Here is an 18623-nt window from a genome sequence, read left to right as displayed (position 1 = left end):
CACTTTAAACTGACACTTGGAGAACAGTGTCAATAAGAACTACGGTGTACCAAAATCATTGTTGCTATGCTGCAATTACCTTGGTTCATTTAAAGGGATGACCTTTGATCAGCATATGACATTAGCTCAAGGAGATCTACAGTCACAGCATACACTTTCATTTTCTAACATCATCACTGTAATCGCAATACAAACAATAGGTAATTATGACAATCTAAAATAAGCTTACTTGAAAAATGTCCTTTCATGTTGTAAATGCTGCCTGTCTGCTGGCCATCACTTTCCATACAAACAGCAGAATTCTTCCTTTGCGGTTTACTTTCAATTTTTAAAGACTACATATCCCATGGTACATTTTTACCTGCAAGCAGTGATTCCTTTACTGACTCCGCCTCCTGAAACTCCTCCTCTCAGCACCTCTGTAGTTTAGAAGACATGCCTTGTGAATTCTGACACAGCAGTGCCTACTCACAGGGCATAGTGAATACGTGTCACAGAACTTAAAGAAGTAAATGTGTGGGATCGTCACAAGTTTCCTGATCACTGAGATCAAAAGCATAATTAAAAGCAAAAGTCTTGTCCTGTTGGGGAAATGTCCCATCCCTTGTTCTCACCAGAGTTCACCAGCACTAGTGTCCCTATTGGAAGATTTCCCCCTCTATTCCTCTTCTGGTGACAGCCCAAAATTTGTGGTTTGCTTTCACTTTTAGCAATAATGGTAATGAGGACTATCGGAGAGGGTGAATATTCCTAATGGGGGCACAGGTAGCAATAAAAAACCTTACAGGTGTTCTAATACCTCTCAACTAAAAAAAAAAATGCTTTAGTTATACTTTAAATAGGAGCAGACTAGAAATAATTGAAAAACAATGTGGAAATGAATTTACAATGATTTTCTTTTTTTTTTAATTTTGACCATAGATATCCTTTAACCAATTCAGGACCGCCCCCCACAGCTTTATGTCGGTACTTTGATGTGAAATACCAGTGTTATGGCAGCTATCCTGGTGTTTTTTTACAGGGCGGGCAGTCGTCTTTCACATAAAAGTGGTCTCAGCGGCGGATTCCCTGCAGGATCACTTTTATTCCCTATCATTTTCCCCGCTTACCGGAACCGTCGGTAGCGGGGAAAACTATCCAGTCCATCCATGTCCCAGGCAGGAAGTCGAGTGAGGGCAAGATGGCCCCCACTCGACTATGGCCTTGGAGGCCTGGATCGTCTTACCCCGCTTCCTCCCAACAGCCAGATATCACATTAAAGAGGACCTGTTCTGCTTATTTTTGCACTGAGCAGCCCCAATCCTCCTCTTCTTCTCTTCCTCCTGTTGAGTCCCCCCACAGCAAGCAGCTTACTATGGGGGCACCCGAGCCGAGCCGCTGCTCTCTGTGTGTTCATTCAGACATGGAGCCCTGATTCAGCCCCACCCCTCTCGCTCCTCATTGGCTCACTGACTTTGATTGACAGCAGAAGGAGCCAATGCTGCCTGCTGCTGTCTCAGCCAATGAGGAGGCTGAGTCCTGGCTGTCGTGCAACATCACTGGATCAGGATGGAACTCAGGTAAGTATTAGGGGGCGCTGAGGGGGGCTGCTGCACACAGAAGGTTTTTTATCTGACTACATAGAATGCATTCAGATAAAAAAAAAACATCTGCCATTAGAACCACTTTAGGCAGCCTATACATTGCACTAAAGAAAATGATTTGATTCTCCCACCCACACATTCAAGGTAAGGGAATCCTTCCCGCTGTGGTATTGTAATATGACAGTGAGGAGCCTTCCCTGCTGTCATAATACAATGATCAGTGTTGCCAGTTATAGCCAACGGCCCTAATTGCTCAGGAAAAACATGACTGGCTAGTTGTACACAAGTTGATCCATAGATTGACTTTTGTATAACCAGTCTGCCCATACACAGACTGAAATTAATCTGGTCCTTGCTAAACCAGCAAAATTTCGATCCATGTATAGCCAGCTAAATTAATTGCAACATTAGGACCAAAAATATAGGCCAAAAGCAGAAATACAAAAATTGCTCTGGTCCATAAGGAGTGTACAGGTGGGAGAGCTGTAGTGGTTAGAGTGGACCTTATAGCTTTATGCCAATCCATACTAGGTAACCATCATAAGCAAGTATTTTGGTTAGGAGCAGCAAAATTCTATTTACTTTAACTTTTTAATGCCGCCTTCTGGCAGTTCTTTAGGTGGGCTTAAATACCTGAGAGGCAGCACAGCTTCTGTATCACTTGGCTTCTGTGATTGTGCCTCACAATGATCACATGATCAGCAGCCTGTCCCATTGGCAGCTTGGTCAGTATGCTAAGAGCATGCTCTCAGCTCACAACCTCAAGCAGCCATGGATGCATATGTTGCGGCATATTAAAGTACACCTTTCTTGCTGCCGCAAATATATGTTCAGCAAAAGGTTAAGTACTAAAAAATAAATGCCAGAGCTTCATAGTGCTAAATAAATAAATAGTAATTTGTAATTAAAAAAAAAAAGGGAGTATGTGTCAGGATAGGAGCTGGTATTGCTGCCTTATGTGTGAAATGAGTAGCTCTAATCCTGGTTCTTACTTTTCTACTTCGAGTACTGAGCTAAACCAAGATGTGTAAATCCGGTGTTCAGCACCTGATATGAATGTGCTTATTCCAGGTCAGTGGCTAAAAGCTGGGAGGAAAAAAGATTGGGACACGCAGTCTGAACCTTCAAAAAAACAGCAGCAGTAGCAGCTTCCACTTTAAAGAACCAGGAAGCAGGTACATAACAAGCTTTATCATTATACTTGTGTCCTCTTATAAATGGAACGCAAAAATATGTAACCATGTTCCTTGTTACTAATAAATGTCTCACCTCATTTTTCTTCTTGGCGAAACTCTTGCCAATGTTGGTGTGTGCCAGTTCTCTGTCCAATACATCCATATAGGAATGCAAGCTTTTCAGAGTGTCTGCACCCAGGGGTGAATCTTCATTGCCATCTATGTCCTCATCACTTTCTAGCAGGTCAAAATCCTCCTCAGACTCTAGATCATCAGAATCCAGCTCTTCTGGACTTGGACCTGTATGAAAATGCATGAAAAGATTTAGAAAAACAAGTCAAATATACATGAAATCAAAGCTGACTGCCAAACAAATTTATTATATTTGGATGAAAAGTAACAGACTCTAAAAATGTATTGTTATTTGGGATATCTAGCTTTTAAAATCTATACATGGAAATGTTGCTGGCTTAAAATGAAACTATCATAAACCTAACCAAGTCAAAATGAACAATTGATAAAATATGGTCCAAACCCTCTTCCACGTATCCAAATTAGAAGCTGCCAACAAGTGATGATGCACACATCTTGCAACAAAAGTTCAAAATTCTTGTGGCACTCCAGTGTACCATGGAGCATCAGATCAAACGTGAATAAATTGTGGGACTGTGCCAAGGATTCTCTAATGAAAAACTCAGACACCATCTAGACATTAAAGCCCAACTCCAGTCTATATATTTTTTTTTTAAACAGATAAGGAGAACATAGACCCCTGTCAGGTTATAATTTTAGTCTGTATACCTGTTGGGAGGATTTCCCCTCACTTCCTATAAGCACTGGCAGTTATGGGAAATCTCCCCAGCCGGGGCACAGATTTTAACAAAATGCAATCTTTCAGTAAAATAGAGAAGACTTAAAAACAATGTCAGGTTAATATTACTGCCTGTGCACCAACCCCCCCCCCCCATTTTATTTAGTTCTGTCAGGCAGTCAGATGCAAGAAATAAGATAAAATCTCATCAAAAAGGTCACCTGCAGCAATAAAAGATTGACAGAACATTTCCTTTCTTCCTAAGTCTGATCAATGCTAACTAAACTAAAAACAAAAACAACAAAAAAAAGAAAAGAAAAATGATGCTGGAGTTTGGCCATAAAGCGTGGTTCCACTCACTTTTGTGTTTATTAAAAGTCAGCAGCTGACTTTTAATAAACACACACTCACCTGTCCCACGATCCAGCAATGCGTCCTCCCAATGCCTCAATCCTCTCGGCGGTGCTGGCATCCCTAGTGTGGGCACCCAGCTGCGACAGCTTGCGGCTTCACAGCCAAGTGCACATTGCACATGCGCGAGTCGCGCATGGCCAGGCAATCTTCTGGGACCTGTGATGTGTCCCAGAAGATTGCAGGGAGGGAGGGGGAGAGGAGCACTTCCGCTCAAGCCGCCTACGCGGCCCGAGCGGAAGTGGGAGCGGGTACCTATCAAATCTAAGTACCGGCTCCCCCCCCCCCCCCCCCAAAAAAAAATGACATGCCAAATGTGGCATGTCAGGGGGTCGAGAGTATTTAAAGCAGAAGTTTCACTTTTGGGTGGAACTCCGCTTTAAGTCACACGATAGAGCCCAGAAGCACTAGTTTGTCTTGTTGTTGTGAAACACGAATGTTAACAATGGGTTTACTTTACACAATGCAACAGTAAGTCATAAATACTTACCAAGTATTTTTTCCAGGGCACTTGTAAATGAGTCAACATCAAATGTGATTGGTGCTTCAGAAGGAAACCTGGATTAGTAAGGAGCAAACATAAGAAAACATTGTGGTTGTCATAAAATGAATGGTACAGCCTCCAAGAATAATAAAATCTAAAGAAATTACAATTTGCAGTGCTAAAAAGTTAAACCTTTTCTTTTTAGGAATCGGTTTTATTTTTGTAAGATAATGCAGTGTCAGTTGCTGGAACAGAGTAACCCAAGATAAGCTACATTCCTTTGGCTCAGTAATTCTTCCTTCAAGCAGCAGATCATTATATAAGATCCTTCAGTGCATGCTCTACAAATCTATATTGTTTTTTGGTTGAGGCACTTTGTAGGAGCACTCTGCTTGAGATCATTCCATCCCCATTTGCAGCTAAAAGTCTGAGACTATGGTAATTTTCAGGACACTCAGTGCTGCTGTCCAAGAAAGCAAAAACACAATATATATTATACACATACCAGGGCACCTCTGCTCCTTCATGTGATGACACCTTGGAAATAAAAGCCTTCATGCTATCTGTTACTTCAACCAAGTTGTAATTGTGGGCACTGTCTGAGGTTGTTGGGAGCAGAGTTTCCTTTGAACCTGCAGCATTCTGTAAGATCTGTTCCAACTTTTCTGGCGAAATGTCCAACCAGCTGTCATCTTCAACAAAATAAGCAAAATATAGTTCAAAGTGGCACAATGCAGAACAAGTATAAATATGACTAAATGCATACCTGTACACTAACAGTGAATCGATAATGGTTAAAAGTAGGGATCGACAAAGCCGATATATCGGGGGCTGTGATGCACTTTTCCCGATATAATGGAATCGGCCCCGGAGGTTACCGATAATGCCGATATTTCGGGAAAGTGCTTGTACCGGAGTGATGCCTGCAGCTAGAGGCATCACCCCGGTTCCGGCGTCCATAGCCAACAGTTGGCTGTCTTGTAATGACAACCGATGCGGCTGAGAAGCTGCTCAGCTGTCATTACAAGGAGTGGGAGGGGATGTCCCCCCTCCATCCGCGGCTTGCCAGGGTCTCCCGACCCACCGGGAGACCTGGGCAACCAGCCTGCACGGCTGTCGAAGACCCGATCAAAGCCGCATTCGGCTCTGATTGGGTCTCCATGCAAAAACCCGGAAGTGATGTCATAAGTGACTTCACTTCCGGGTACTGTCTGGCGCCAGATTTAAAAAAAATGACAGCATTCAAAATAGCCAAACTTGGCGTTTTAAATGCTTTTAAGTGTACAAAAATATTGGCCGATACCGATATGCATTTGCCAAAATATCAGTATCGGCAACGAAAAACCGATGTCGGTCGATCACTAGTTAAAAGTTCTGTCCAACCGACAGTCAGCCTGCTACACATATGGGAGGCACAGGGGACATCACTGTCATCTTCCTGCAGGGCTGGGAGCTCAAAATCCCATTGAATGCACTCCTGTCCATTGCAAGCTGGATATTGAGGACCCAGCTACCCCAGGGGGCTGTGGTGATGCAGAGTGTTCAAGAAGCAAAAACAGTGAATTATATAATATGTCTAGCCAACAATGCTGTAGTTACCACAATGGTAGGGGACTACAGAGGTGAGAGTTAACAAATCCTAAATACTAACATTTTTCTTTGTAAAAACAAAAAGGCATTGCAATGTACCGTCATCTAGTGGAAGGCTGGCCTCCTCTTTCTTCATCTTTTCTATGTTCACAGAGAGTGTATTAAGCAAGCTCAGAACTTCTTCACCGGTGCTATTCATTACTGAACTATGAGATTAAGAAGTACATACTGAATGAAGATTTACACCATTCCAATATTTACACATAATACAACTTGATACATAAAATCTTGTGTTTAATCGTGTGTTCACTTCTAATTAGTGTCAGAGCTAGCAGTTTAAGTACCACCCCAATTCCTGTTGGATCATCGCTATGATGGACTGACATGCTGACCAATAGTAATGTGTGTGTTTATACTTGCTAAACCATAAGGATCTATAATGCAGATGTAAATCTTATCTTTTGCTTAGCTTAAAAAGCTTAACATATACAGTCTCCCGTGCAGGGCTTATTTTTCAGAAGCCTTTGAGAAAGTCTGTCCATAGAAGGACTACTTGCTTTGTATTGTAAACCAAACTCAGCAGAGTTAATAATATTAGAGTGGGGGTAGTGGGACATACCAATGCTCCAGCTATCAATTACATTGCAGAAGAGCAGATGCACACCTGTGGTATGTATGTGTGTTTGTAGGAACTGATCAAAAATGAGGTACCAATCCTACTATTATATAAAGAACATCTTATTTTAAGAGGTATAAATAGGTAAATAAAGGCTTATCATGAAAAAAATGATATAGTCTCAAATCTGATAGATAGATAGATAGATAGATAGATAGATAGATAGATAGATAGATAGATAGATAGATAGATAGATAGATAGATAGATAGATAGATAAATAGATAGATAGATAGATAGATAGACAGACAGACAGTTAGATAGAATTACCTGCTAGGTTTAAATAACGATTGCTGGAAATAGATTTCTGCTTTCTTCAGAAGCTCACAATATCCTGCAGACCCCTCCATTTCACCCTAAATTTACAAAGACAGCGAATATCAAGTATCACCACCAGCAACATTTTCTATTGAAAGTCTGGATGGTAATACGCTGTAAAACCTTACAACTTCTGTTTTAAACACATAACCATGCAATACTACCATGTTACCAATGACATATAAAATACATCTGACAAGTATTTTTTGGGACGTAGCATGATTAGGAGATACTATTGCGGTGTCAACCCTAAAGTTATCTTTTATGTGCATTTTACATTTTGACACACTGGTTTTTCGTGATTTTTATTTTGTTGAAGTGTACCAGCAAAAAAGTGTGCCGGTTCCAAATAGACAGAGTTGGGTATAATAAGAGGTGCAGGAAAGGAGTGAGACAGTAGTAAAGGATTGTTTGAAATTGGGCAGAAACTGCAGGAGAGAAGTGGCATTGGTATGGTGCAGGGAAGAATGTGCAGGAGAGGCGTGCAAAGGGCATGATGGAGGGCAGCACATGTAGAAATTGAGTGACTGAGGGCAGTTTGTACATGGAGGGAGTACAGTGGCTATTAGAGCAGGCAGTATGTATGGCACAGGGCAGTGTGTGCAGGATATGAGTGTGGTGGGTATGATGGTGGCTAATACTTGAATAGGAGTAAAGGATGGTATACCATTGGGTAGTATGTACAGTAGAGGAATGTTGAGGATATGACAGAGGGAACTGGGGAGGAGAAAAATTACAGCAGGCAGTATGTGTAGGACAGAAATGTGGAGGGTATGGCAGTGAGCAGTATGTGCAGAATAGGCATGTAGAAAGTAACACAGTGGGCAGTTCATGCAAGAGCAGTGTAAATGGTACGACTTTATTCAGTATGTGCAGAAGAGTAGCACAAAGCGTATGACAGCAAGCAGTATGTGAGGGTATAAAGACAGGTATCATATGCAGCAGAGTAGTGTAGTTACAGTAAAAGAGGAGTGTGGAGCATTTGATGATGGGCAGTATGTTGTGGCTGGGCTAGTGAAGGGGGCAGATGAGGGATATCTGCCATCTTTGGACATTATAGCGGCTGGGGAGGAGGGGGTGCTGTGAGTCAAAGTGCCAGTGGCAAGGTGTAGGCTGTAGAAGGATCTGCTTATAGATGGAGTTTTTGTTTTGAGGGGGATGTTTGGTAGGCAGGGAGTGATGAGCTGCTAGTTGTGGTTGAGGAGGTGCTGTGAAGAATAGGATAGGGAGGGAGGATCTGTGAGGCAGCAGGGGAAGATGTGCAGGGGCCTGGATTTCCAGGAGCTGGGAAGAAGAAGGAGGTGTGGGGGAAGACGAGATGTCATAGGAACCTGTGACTCCTGGCTGCCCTTCACATTTGTCCTTTCACCTATACATAGAAAACTCCGCTCTCTCCCCACCTTGGCGTTGGTGCTCCCAGCCTCCCTGCTGCATTAGTCCTGAGTTGGTATTGCTCTGTGGGTTTGTGGATGAATGAGGCAAATGAGGAAAAATGTGGATTTAACAAAATATGTTACTGGCCACATTCTATCAGATTATGGCCAGGACAGGAATGCACAATAGAGGGGAATAGTTGGGGAGAGAGATAACCACAGGGTCAGACAGACAGGAAGGAGGTAGAGAAATAACTACTAAAGGAAGGGCCCTTATTATTAGGATAGATTTGTAGTCCAAACCGTTTTCATTTTTAGTTTTGAATGGAGCAGGGAATAGGTAAACCACAACGTTTTTTTTTTTTTTTTTTGTAGTGTACCACCGGGGAGATTTCCCCTCACTTACTGCCCCAGAGACACAACAGGGAGTCAGAAGAAATCTCTCGAAAATCTTGCAACATTTCCCTTCACCTCCTGTTTCAGGATCAACCATGACATGTTTGCCATTTAAAATCAATGGTCACCCGAACAAACCAAGAAGGTGAAGCTCCCCAGGAAAAAACAAACACAACAACAACAAAAAAAGACTTGTCCAAGGTTCTATCCAATGCCTACTCTATACAAAATAAACAAGTAAACAAACAAAAAACAGCATTTAGCTATAGAGGGTTATGTAAAAATCCAATAAACGTGAGGCATAAGGCTACGTTCACATCTAGGCGTTGCTATTTTATAGGCGTTTTTACAAACGTTTTACAAGCGTTTTTTTTGCAGGTGTTTGGAGGAAAGCATTGACATCTAACAAAAACACTTGTAATCTGCCCAAAAAAGAAGCTCATGTACTTTTTGGAGCATCATTTGGCTCAAGGCTTCGGAAAGGCTCAGATGTGAACAGGGGCCATTGAAATGAATAGGATTTGTCTTGTTGGGCGTTTTTTGAGCTTATCCTTAGAACTGAAAAACGCCCCAAAACGCCTACATGTGAACTTAGCCTGAAGGAGAACTAGTGAAGTAAACATGGCTGCCCCATATACACATATAAATTCCATTTACATTCCTTTAAAAAACAAAACAACAAACACACATACATTTCCTACAAGTCAAGCATTTCTTGGAAAAATATCACCATAAACCCATACAACAAACTCCTAAAATATACCTTGAAGAAATCATTACTTTTCAAAGAATTCAGGAATCCAGTCCACAGTGGGCTCTTACAGGGCTGTTTTGTATCCTTCATTGGTGATGCAGTACATTTTGAACACAGAATCTCAAAGCCGTGTGCCTAAACATGAAAGAGGTAGAATAACATTACACCATTCTTTGCATAAGTATTCACCTCTTAGAATTTTACATTTTGTAGTGTTATAACCTAGAATTTAAATTGAAAGTGTTACTAAACACACAACCATAAAGTCAAAAAAGTAAAAATGTTTTTTGATCCGGTCTTCTCTGACCCTCCCCTTCTTTTACTGTCCCCAATCCATCTGATGATAGAACAGAGCCTAGGCAGAGCCCGACATTCGGTCCATGTGTACTAGGCTTAAAGTGTTACTAAACCCACAACAGTAAAATCAGTCTATATATGCATGAAGCATGCTTGTTCTACTCACTGTGAAACCTAAGGGATTAATCCTCTGCATTGTGTAAAAAGGCTGTTTGATCTTGCATGCACAGATCCTCCTCTTCCTCCACTGACTCCAGAACATGTCTGGATAAGTCAGAGCCTTTGGAGTCAGGCTGCACATGCTCAGTTTGGTGTCTATTGCTAGAGAGTTGTTTTTTTCTTGGGAGAGTGCATGTGATCAGCACAGGGCCAAGCAACATAGTCCAGACAGAGGGTCAGGGAGTCCTGCATCCTAATAGGACAGCTCAGCGCAGTATGAAAACTCCTCCTACAATCCTTAACCAGGAACGGATAGAGGTCACAAGACTGCTATATACTGCTGATGAGAAAAGGTATTTAGCAGGTTATATTTATTAAATCAATTGCATTTCTATGTTCTGTGTACTGTGGGAGACCAGATATGGTGAATGCAGGTTCTGGGTGAAGTAACACTTTAGGATTTAAGTGGCAATTTACCAATTGAAGTACACAGCATACTTCATGTTAGGATGGTGCCAAATAATTCTTACTGCGACACAAAAGGCAAGTAAAAAAGCAGCCCTACCCCCACAGTCGAAAATTGGCAGCACCTCTTTTGGGTACCGCCACAACTGTAAGCCTCAAATGTGCACATAATAAACATTTCTCTAGTTCTGTCACTTGAATGAGATCAATAGTGAATAGAAATTTTCAAGACCGTTCACAAATTCTCAATTGAACCATTGTCTGGACCATTCTAAGGCGTTCACACTTTTAATAATAACCCCCCCCCCCAGTGTAGTCCTGGTTATTTAGGTTCACTGACCGAGTGGAAGGTGACCCTCTACCCCAGATCAGGTTTCTTGCTGGCTGAAACAGGATTTTCCCTTCCCTGCATTTGGCTCCATCCAGTTTGCCCTAGATCTGGACCTTGCTAATCAAAGAATCCCCACAGTATGATGTTACCACTATCCAACTCAAAATGAGAATAGTGTTACCAGATTTGTGAGAAGTGCAGTCATTCTCATACACGTTTTAATCTAAAGGATCGTTTACACTTGCTTCAAAATGTGTCATTGGACATGCTTTTTTTAAAGCGCTCTGAATGCCAATCAAAGCACCTGTCACTAAATAAAATGGTTACCTTCCAGTCCTTTCAGGTTCATGTATATATATTCTGTAAGTGTCTGGTGCAGATGTCACATCTGGTGTGCAGGGTGGAGCAACAGGAAGGTAAGCAGGGACCGGACTGGAGCAGAGCAACTAGCAGACGGCACACATGTGTGTAACATGGGAACCCTATAGCGGAAGGTGAGTGGGGACCGAAGAGAGAGGACTGAGTGGCGAAGGATCAGCAGAGCAATGTCACACGTGGTGCGCAGCATGTAAGCAATATAGTGCGAGGTGAGCGCTGACCACAGAGAGAAAGGAGGATCAACAAACCAGAGGATCAGCAGAGCTAGTGGTTATTACTGAGTGAAGGATCAGCAGAGCTGGGGGTACTACTGAGTGAGGGGGATCAGCAGAGCTGGGAGTCAATAATGAGCAGGGGATTAGCAGAAAAGTGGGTTACTACTGAGACGGGGGATCAGCAAAAATGGGGGTACTACTGAGTAGGGCATCAACAGAGCAAGGGTACTACTGAGCAGGGGATCTGCTGAACAAAGGTACTAATAAGCTGGGGATTTTCTGAACAAGGGTACTAATGCTGAACAGGGGTACAAAGGAGCTGGAGATCGGTTGAGTGGGGTCACTACTGAGCCAGGGTTCTACTGGGCCCCTTTAAAGAGGAAGTAAACTTCCTCTCCAAACATTTACCTATTAGGTAAGCCTCTAATAAGGCTTACCTATAGGTAGTGAAAATATCTCCTTAACGTGTACTGTTTAGGAGATATTTACATGACATGCAGCCAGTGGCATCACTGGCGCATGAGCTCTGAAGTAACGGCGGCTCCAACATGCATGCACGGGAGTGAAGTTATCGCGGCTCTAGCCAATGGCAGTGCCGGAGCCCCCGAAACTGGAAGAAACTCCAGGAAAAATGTCAACGATGTGCGGGCGCTGCTGGAACAGCTTAGTTCTAAGGTAAGTATTACATAATGAGCTACTATGCAATGCATACTAGCTCATTATGCCTTTGTCGTACAGGTTTTTTTTTTTTGTTTCTGAGTTTACAGCCTCTTTAACCTCCTTAGCGGTAATCCCGAGCGTGACTCGGGGTTGGTTTTTCATATCAGGAGCGGTAACCCCGAGTCACGCTCAGGATGGATTGCAGAGAGCGCAGCGGTGTTCTCTTACCTTATCCTGGCGATCCAGCGATGATCTCTCATTGCTGTGACCGCCAGCCGAGAGTCCCGCCGCTCCTCCGTCGGTCTCCGTCGCTCTGATCACTTCCTAGTTCCGTTCCCTGCAGCAGCAATGCTGCATGGGAGTGGAACTAGGGAGGGAAATTAAAAAAAAAAAACGTTGCACAAAACACAAAACACATTTTATATTATATATATATGCATATTATATATATGCATATTATATATATATATATATATATATATATATATATGCACACACACATATATCTATATATAATATATAATGCATGAATTATAATCTAATCAATAATATAATTTTATTATATATATTATATATTAAATAATAAAATAATATTATTGATTCGATTATAATTCACGTGTTTGTGTTTCAAATTTATCACATCTGGGATGTCTACTAGACTCTTGTTTTGGTCAGGTTTAAGTCAGTAATTACTAAGAATTGTAGGCCTATAATACATAACGCCAAATTTCCATGAAAATAATTGTACCGCTTTTGGTATGTAATTCCTGACATAATCATACCGCCAGGGAGGTTAAAACAAATAGAAAATAAACACAATCACAGGGAATCTGCAAAGTTTCATTTACGCTTAAAAAGCATTCCGAAGCATCACTGAAGCATCAAAAACACATCAAAAAAGCAAGTTAAAGCGGTAGGCACTTTAAAAGAGAAGTATGGGTTTGGCGTTTTCCCCGAATTTATAAAAGTATGGGTTTGGCGTTTTCCCTGAATTTATAAAAGAGAAGTATGGGTTTGGCGTTTTCCCTGAATTTATACTCACTTAGGTGGATGCTGCATCTGTCCCCCTTGCACTGAGAACCGAGCGATCGAACACTGCCGATCGCTCCGTTCTGACAGCTTCCCAAGCAGAGAGCTTCTGACTATCAATCAGCAGCTGTCAGCTCTGCCCCCTCCTTGCTCATTGGAGTGCTGAGCGGTCGGCTCAGGCTCTCAGAGGCTCGCACTCTGTGGTCATGATGACGCGGTGCCTGGACCGACTTCTGTGACGTCAGCAGAGAGCGGACTTCAGACCACTCTCTGCTGAAAACGGGTCACAAGAGTGCAAAACGAATTTCACTCCTGTAATCCATAGATGTACAGCCAAAACAAGCTTTGGCTATACTTCTCCTTTAATGTGTGTTGTAGTCGAAGCAAGTGTAAATGATGTTGAAGAATGAGGTGCGCAAACAAAAAATGAATCTCCAGCAGCAACCGAAACTTTAACCTTGATAAAGTAAACGTGTGATGTTCAAAAAATGGGTGCGCTAGATGTGAACAATGTGTGTTGAACCAAAAGGGAAAACACAATGAACAAAATACCCAATATATAAATGTACACAGATATTATAAATGGTGCACAATGTGAACATAAACGTCAGGCAAATTATCCAAACTAGCAGGCAGTGAATTTTCTTGTAAATCTTGTTCTGACTCCTGTTGCTGTGTGGGGGTTGGTTTCTCTCACCCGGACCACGGGTGGTGATGGCGCAGGCTTCTCCCCTCTGACGCGTTTCCCCTGATGAGGTATCGACTGGGAATTCCACCACCCGTGGTCCGCTCTGCAGAGCGGCCATGTTTGAATTTGCATTTAATCAACTTAACTGTAAGTGTTCTACCTTTTTTAATAAAGTCGTTTATGAGGTAATGCACTATTGCCCATTCTTTTTTGGGCACTATCTGTCACTGAGTTTGAGGGGTATAGGAGAGAAACCAACCCCCACACAGCAACAGGAGTCAGAACAAGATTTACAAGAAAATTCACTGCCTGCTAGTCTGGATAATTTGCCAGATGATTTGGAGAACATTATCACTCACCATCTGACCTGTGAAATACTTGCCTTTGGTAAGAGTTTTCATATACCACATATCGGGTGGAAGAGTGAAAGGTCAGGTCTTTATATCTATTACACTGGCTGGTGTCATCTTCTCAAGTGTTTTAATATGTTGAGTTGGTAAGGGTATTACCTCTCTTTTCTTCACACGTGGGTTCCAAGAGGGATTTGGTGTTTGCATGTCCTCTTCTTCACCATCCTTCACCATCAAGAAGATTTCAGCCTTTCTTTCATTTTGGACTTGTTTTGGGCTGCTCATATTTCTATAGCACGTTTATGTTCACATTGTGCACCAAGTGTAAATGAGCCCTGAGGTTTAAAGTTTCATATTTGGTTTAATCCCACCAATAAAGCAACACATTTCAGCACATGGAAAATGAAAAGCTAAATCTTATTTATAAAGTAAAGTCAGCACTGCTCCCTTTCCCTCTAACTTCACCTCTGCTCCCCAAAATGGTACAAAGGATGCAAAAAACAGCACACCATTACATAGCTTTGGGGGAGACGAATAACTCTCTCTCTTACCAACCAAGAACAGCAGTTTAAACATCAGTATTAGGTAAGAATTATTCTAAGTTTCCCATTGCAACCAACCAGACTCAAAACATGCATAGTAAGTGTTGCAGAAAACATTTAATTTAATTGGAAATTTTCAGACAGCACAAAATAGTTTGGACTTGGGATTGTCTTCATAGCACACAGACTATGTCCATGCAAAGCTCGTTCACACCATGTCCGTGGAGCTGCGTTAATCTGCATAGATAAATGCAGGCTCAATGTTAGGGCACATAGAAACAATGGTTTTCTACATGCCCTTTTCATACCATAAAAAAGGTGTGTAAAGGTGCACTTGAAAAAAGAAAAAAAACAAAAAAAAAAAAAACATGAGCAGCTCTGCATTTTAACCCTGTGCACCTAACCATATCTCACCACAATGCACTGCAGTGTGTAAAGTAAATAGTGCAATGCTTCGCACCACCCGTACAAAACACACACCGGCGTGCATACGTTATAGCGTGTGGGCTGGTGTGAACAAACCCCCTAATGTTGATGCTAAAAAAAACAAAATAGTAACCCACTAGAAGTAGCAAATCTTAGTAAAACCTATATTTAATTATGGGAAAACTATTAAATAATTACCAGCTTCATTCCAAGTTCATAGGCTTTATACTTGGGATGTGAAAGGGCAGGAAGAGTATATCCACTGCGTTTGTCAGGCTGGAACCTCTGCTGTACAAGCTGAGCATACAAACACTTTGTAAATGTCACCTAGGTATAGAAAAGTTAGGAAAATAAAGGCATTAAAATAAAAAAAGGGGGCATTTGCAGGTATTTACTGTACATCCATGTTTTATAAGAACCTGAAGATTGATGATGGAAAAGACTGGTTTAGATATATTTGTTAATTTAGTTTGCATGCATATTAGCTAATGTGTAAGTTCAACAAATACAGGTATTTATTACCAGTCACAGAGGCCGCAGTAGACTCCCTGACAGTACCTTAATAAACCTTTCTAACCAGAAGGATGAAGCTATATTTTTTTGGGCATCATCCAGAGTCAGTATGTAGATGCTGGCCCAGAGAGGACAACTGTCATGTAAACCTGGTATCTGGGCTACATGCTCTAAGCCGGGGATCCTCAAGCTACGGCCCTCCAGCTGTTGCAGAACTACACATCCCATGAGGCATTGTAAAACTCTGACATTCACATACATGACTAGGCATGATGGGAATTGTAGTCCCTCAACAACTGGAGGGCCATAGTATGAAGACCTCTGCTCTAAGCTGTGTGTACACATCTTGCATACAAGCGAGCATCCTGCTTCTGTCTCTCACCTTGTGATTTACCCGAAATGTACAATCCTAAAAGCAGTTAATGATAACAAGTGCAATACAAATACAGCTCCATATCAATGATCAAACCAGCATGAACACCCACAAATCCATAGTTCTTGTTTCATAGAAAATGGCCAGCATTCTTAACCTTGTCTGTAAATTTAACTGCTCAATCCTCATATAGTACATTTATTGATAACATTGTACTATAGGAAATACTCTTTCCCTGTCTGCATTAGATGGACACCATTCTCCCAGAATGCTCCTCCCCATCCTAGACACAACAAAAATTGAAGTATAAAGTACACCTTAAGAAGCAGAATATTCACGAGTCAAGACACATTAATACCAGTTAAACTAAAAATAATATACGTAATCCATACTGATGTCAGCACACGTGTATCAGGCAGGAAATGACGAAAGGTCCTGCAGGCTTTAAGGTCTAAAGGATCTCGGAGATAAAATGCTTGCACTGCTGCTGCCAACAACTGTGGGCGCTCCTTTAATACTGCTGCAATCCCAGCTGGCACAAAGCAATGAGCTTGATGGAGTGATTCCTTCATTTTTTCAGGATATCTAAACAATCAATGACAATGAACAATAAGCAAAACAATGGACACTTTCTTTCAATTTTTGATGCGTTTTACATTTTAGGCTTTAATGCTACACATACACAAAGTCATTTTAAGACAATTTCACAGAAACGGACAGATCAATGTACCCTAGCACCAATCAAAACCATATTACACTTAGGCAGGCTGCCTTGATCTGTATGGTTTTCGTACCTTCAAATCTGGTTGAAATAGCTAGAAAATGACTGGGTTTATGAGCAGTATTAGGTCATTTTCTTTTTGTTTGAGGGGCACTTAATTCATACTATATATAGCAGACTTCTTGCTGTAAGTATCAAATCCCAACTCCAATTTATGGATAGTGGAGAAGGGTTATAACCTCTGTCAGCTTTTTTTTTTTCCTTCTTCTTTTTGCCATCACTGTCCCCGTTTGAGAAATTTTCGTAACAATGACCTGACAGCAATAAAGACCTGACAAAAGATTTAACCATTAACCATTCTAGTAAAAAACAAAAACAAACACAAACAACTAACATTTGAACTGTAGTTTTGGGCATTAAATCTCTCATACTACTGACTGAATCATTATATATCTGTCACAAAGTAAAGCTTGTTTCCTTTGCAGTCTTCCAGCTGCTAGATTCGATTAGATAATGATGGAAGCACACAATAGAATTGGAGGTCTTTATAATTCTGAATGCATGTGGGATTTTTTTTCATCCTGGAAAACTCAGAATGCTTAGGGTACTTACAGCCAGCATTTGAAGCGGAGTTCCACCCAAAAGTGGAACTTGCACTCATCTGCTTCCTCCCCCCCTCCACATTTGGCACCTTCCAGGGGGGGAGGGGGGGAATGGGTACCTGTTTTTGACATGTACCCTTCCCCACTTCCAGGAGACAGCATCACGGCACCATCCCTCGGTAGTTCCGTCCCCTTTCTCCTTCCCCCGCCGAGCCAATAAGAATGCACAGCACGCTTTTCACATTCGCAGTAGGGAAACGGCTGTGAAGCCGAAAGGCTTCACTGCTGGTTTACCTTAGAATGAATGGCGGCGGCAGCACCGGCAGTCGATCCAAAAATCGGCTGGGGTGCTGACAACGTGGGCTCCCTGGACAGGTAAGTGTCTATATAGTAACAGTCAGCAGCTACAGTATTTGTAGCTGCTGAATTTTAATTCTTTTTTTTCCACAGCTGGAACACTGCTTTAAAGCCGATCTAACTCCTCCTATTGTTTTCAGCCAATGAAGCCGCCATCTTGGCCCCTGTTTCATCTTCAATTGCCATGATCCTGCACATGTGATCAGTTATGACACCAGCCATTTGATGGTTTAACAGCACATGCCACAAACAGAAATGCTTTTTGAAATTGTTAAAGGATCAGTTCACCTTTTGTAACAGGTTACATCCATATTCTGGGTGCACCATGTAACATGTTACAACAGACCAGCCCCCGCACGTCCCTGATCCCCGCTGTGACAGCTGGCGGGGTTCTTCTATCTCCCAGCTACCTGCCACAATTTAAAAAAACATGTCAGAGCGGAGCTCCGCCCACCTGGCCGCGTCACTGATTGAAACACTGAAACAACATGGTCCAGCAGCCTTTTCAGAAAGAAGATTGCGCTGTACTCTTTTTGCATTTATGTCGTTTTCCATGAACTACCAAGGCACTGTGGAGCGCGGTGGTAGTTCATTCATGCTTCCTGTCAGTGTATCTGCTTACCTGCATTTCACCAGTGATCTGCTGATCGCAGGTGCAATGCTTTACAGGTTCCAAAAAAGAAATAAATAACAAATGCACATTTTTTTACCTGCAAAAAAATGTGCATTTATTATTTTTTTCCAAAAACTGAACTTATCCTTTAAATTGATGGGTTTAGTTCTGCTTTAAACTCTTTCTTTGAATGTGAATACATGAATTAAAGATAGACAGATTGCTTTTATTTGCACTGTGTCTCCAGTTATAATCAATTATAATAAATGCTGTATGTGAATGATCCAGGGAAGTAATTTGAGTGCCACTGACAACGCGTTAAAGTTTTTTATCCT

At 41.8% G+C, this 18623-nt stretch overlaps 1 protein-coding gene across 1 annotated transcript in view; it reads right to left on the bottom strand.

Moving 5' to 3' along the window:
* Positions 1–18623, bottom strand: part of ECD (ecdysoneless cell cycle regulator) — a 29726-nt gene that overhangs the window by 1044 nt on the left and 10059 nt on the right. Inside the window, exons 6-13 of the mRNA XM_082268460.1 lie at positions 16388–16580; positions 15308–15436; positions 9579–9704; positions 6999–7084; positions 6154–6260; positions 4970–5156; positions 4471–4538; positions 2853–3058 (exon numbers count right to left, since the gene is read on the bottom strand). Of these exons, the coding sequence (XP_082124586.1) occupies positions 2853–3058; positions 4471–4538; positions 4970–5156; positions 6154–6260; positions 6999–7084; positions 9579–9704; positions 15308–15436; positions 16388–16580 (1102 nt within the window). The remainder of the gene's footprint in view (positions 1–2852; positions 3059–4470; positions 4539–4969; positions 5157–6153; positions 6261–6998; positions 7085–9578; positions 9705–15307; positions 15437–16387; positions 16581–18623) is intronic.

Source organism: Pelophylax lessonae (assembly GCF_965119305.1).
Source record: "Pelophylax lessonae genome assembly, chromosome: 9".
Classification (NCBI taxonomy): Eukaryota; Metazoa; Chordata; class Amphibia; order Anura; family Ranidae; genus Pelophylax; species Pelophylax lessonae.
This window is presented reverse-complemented; position numbering and strand designations above follow the sequence as displayed.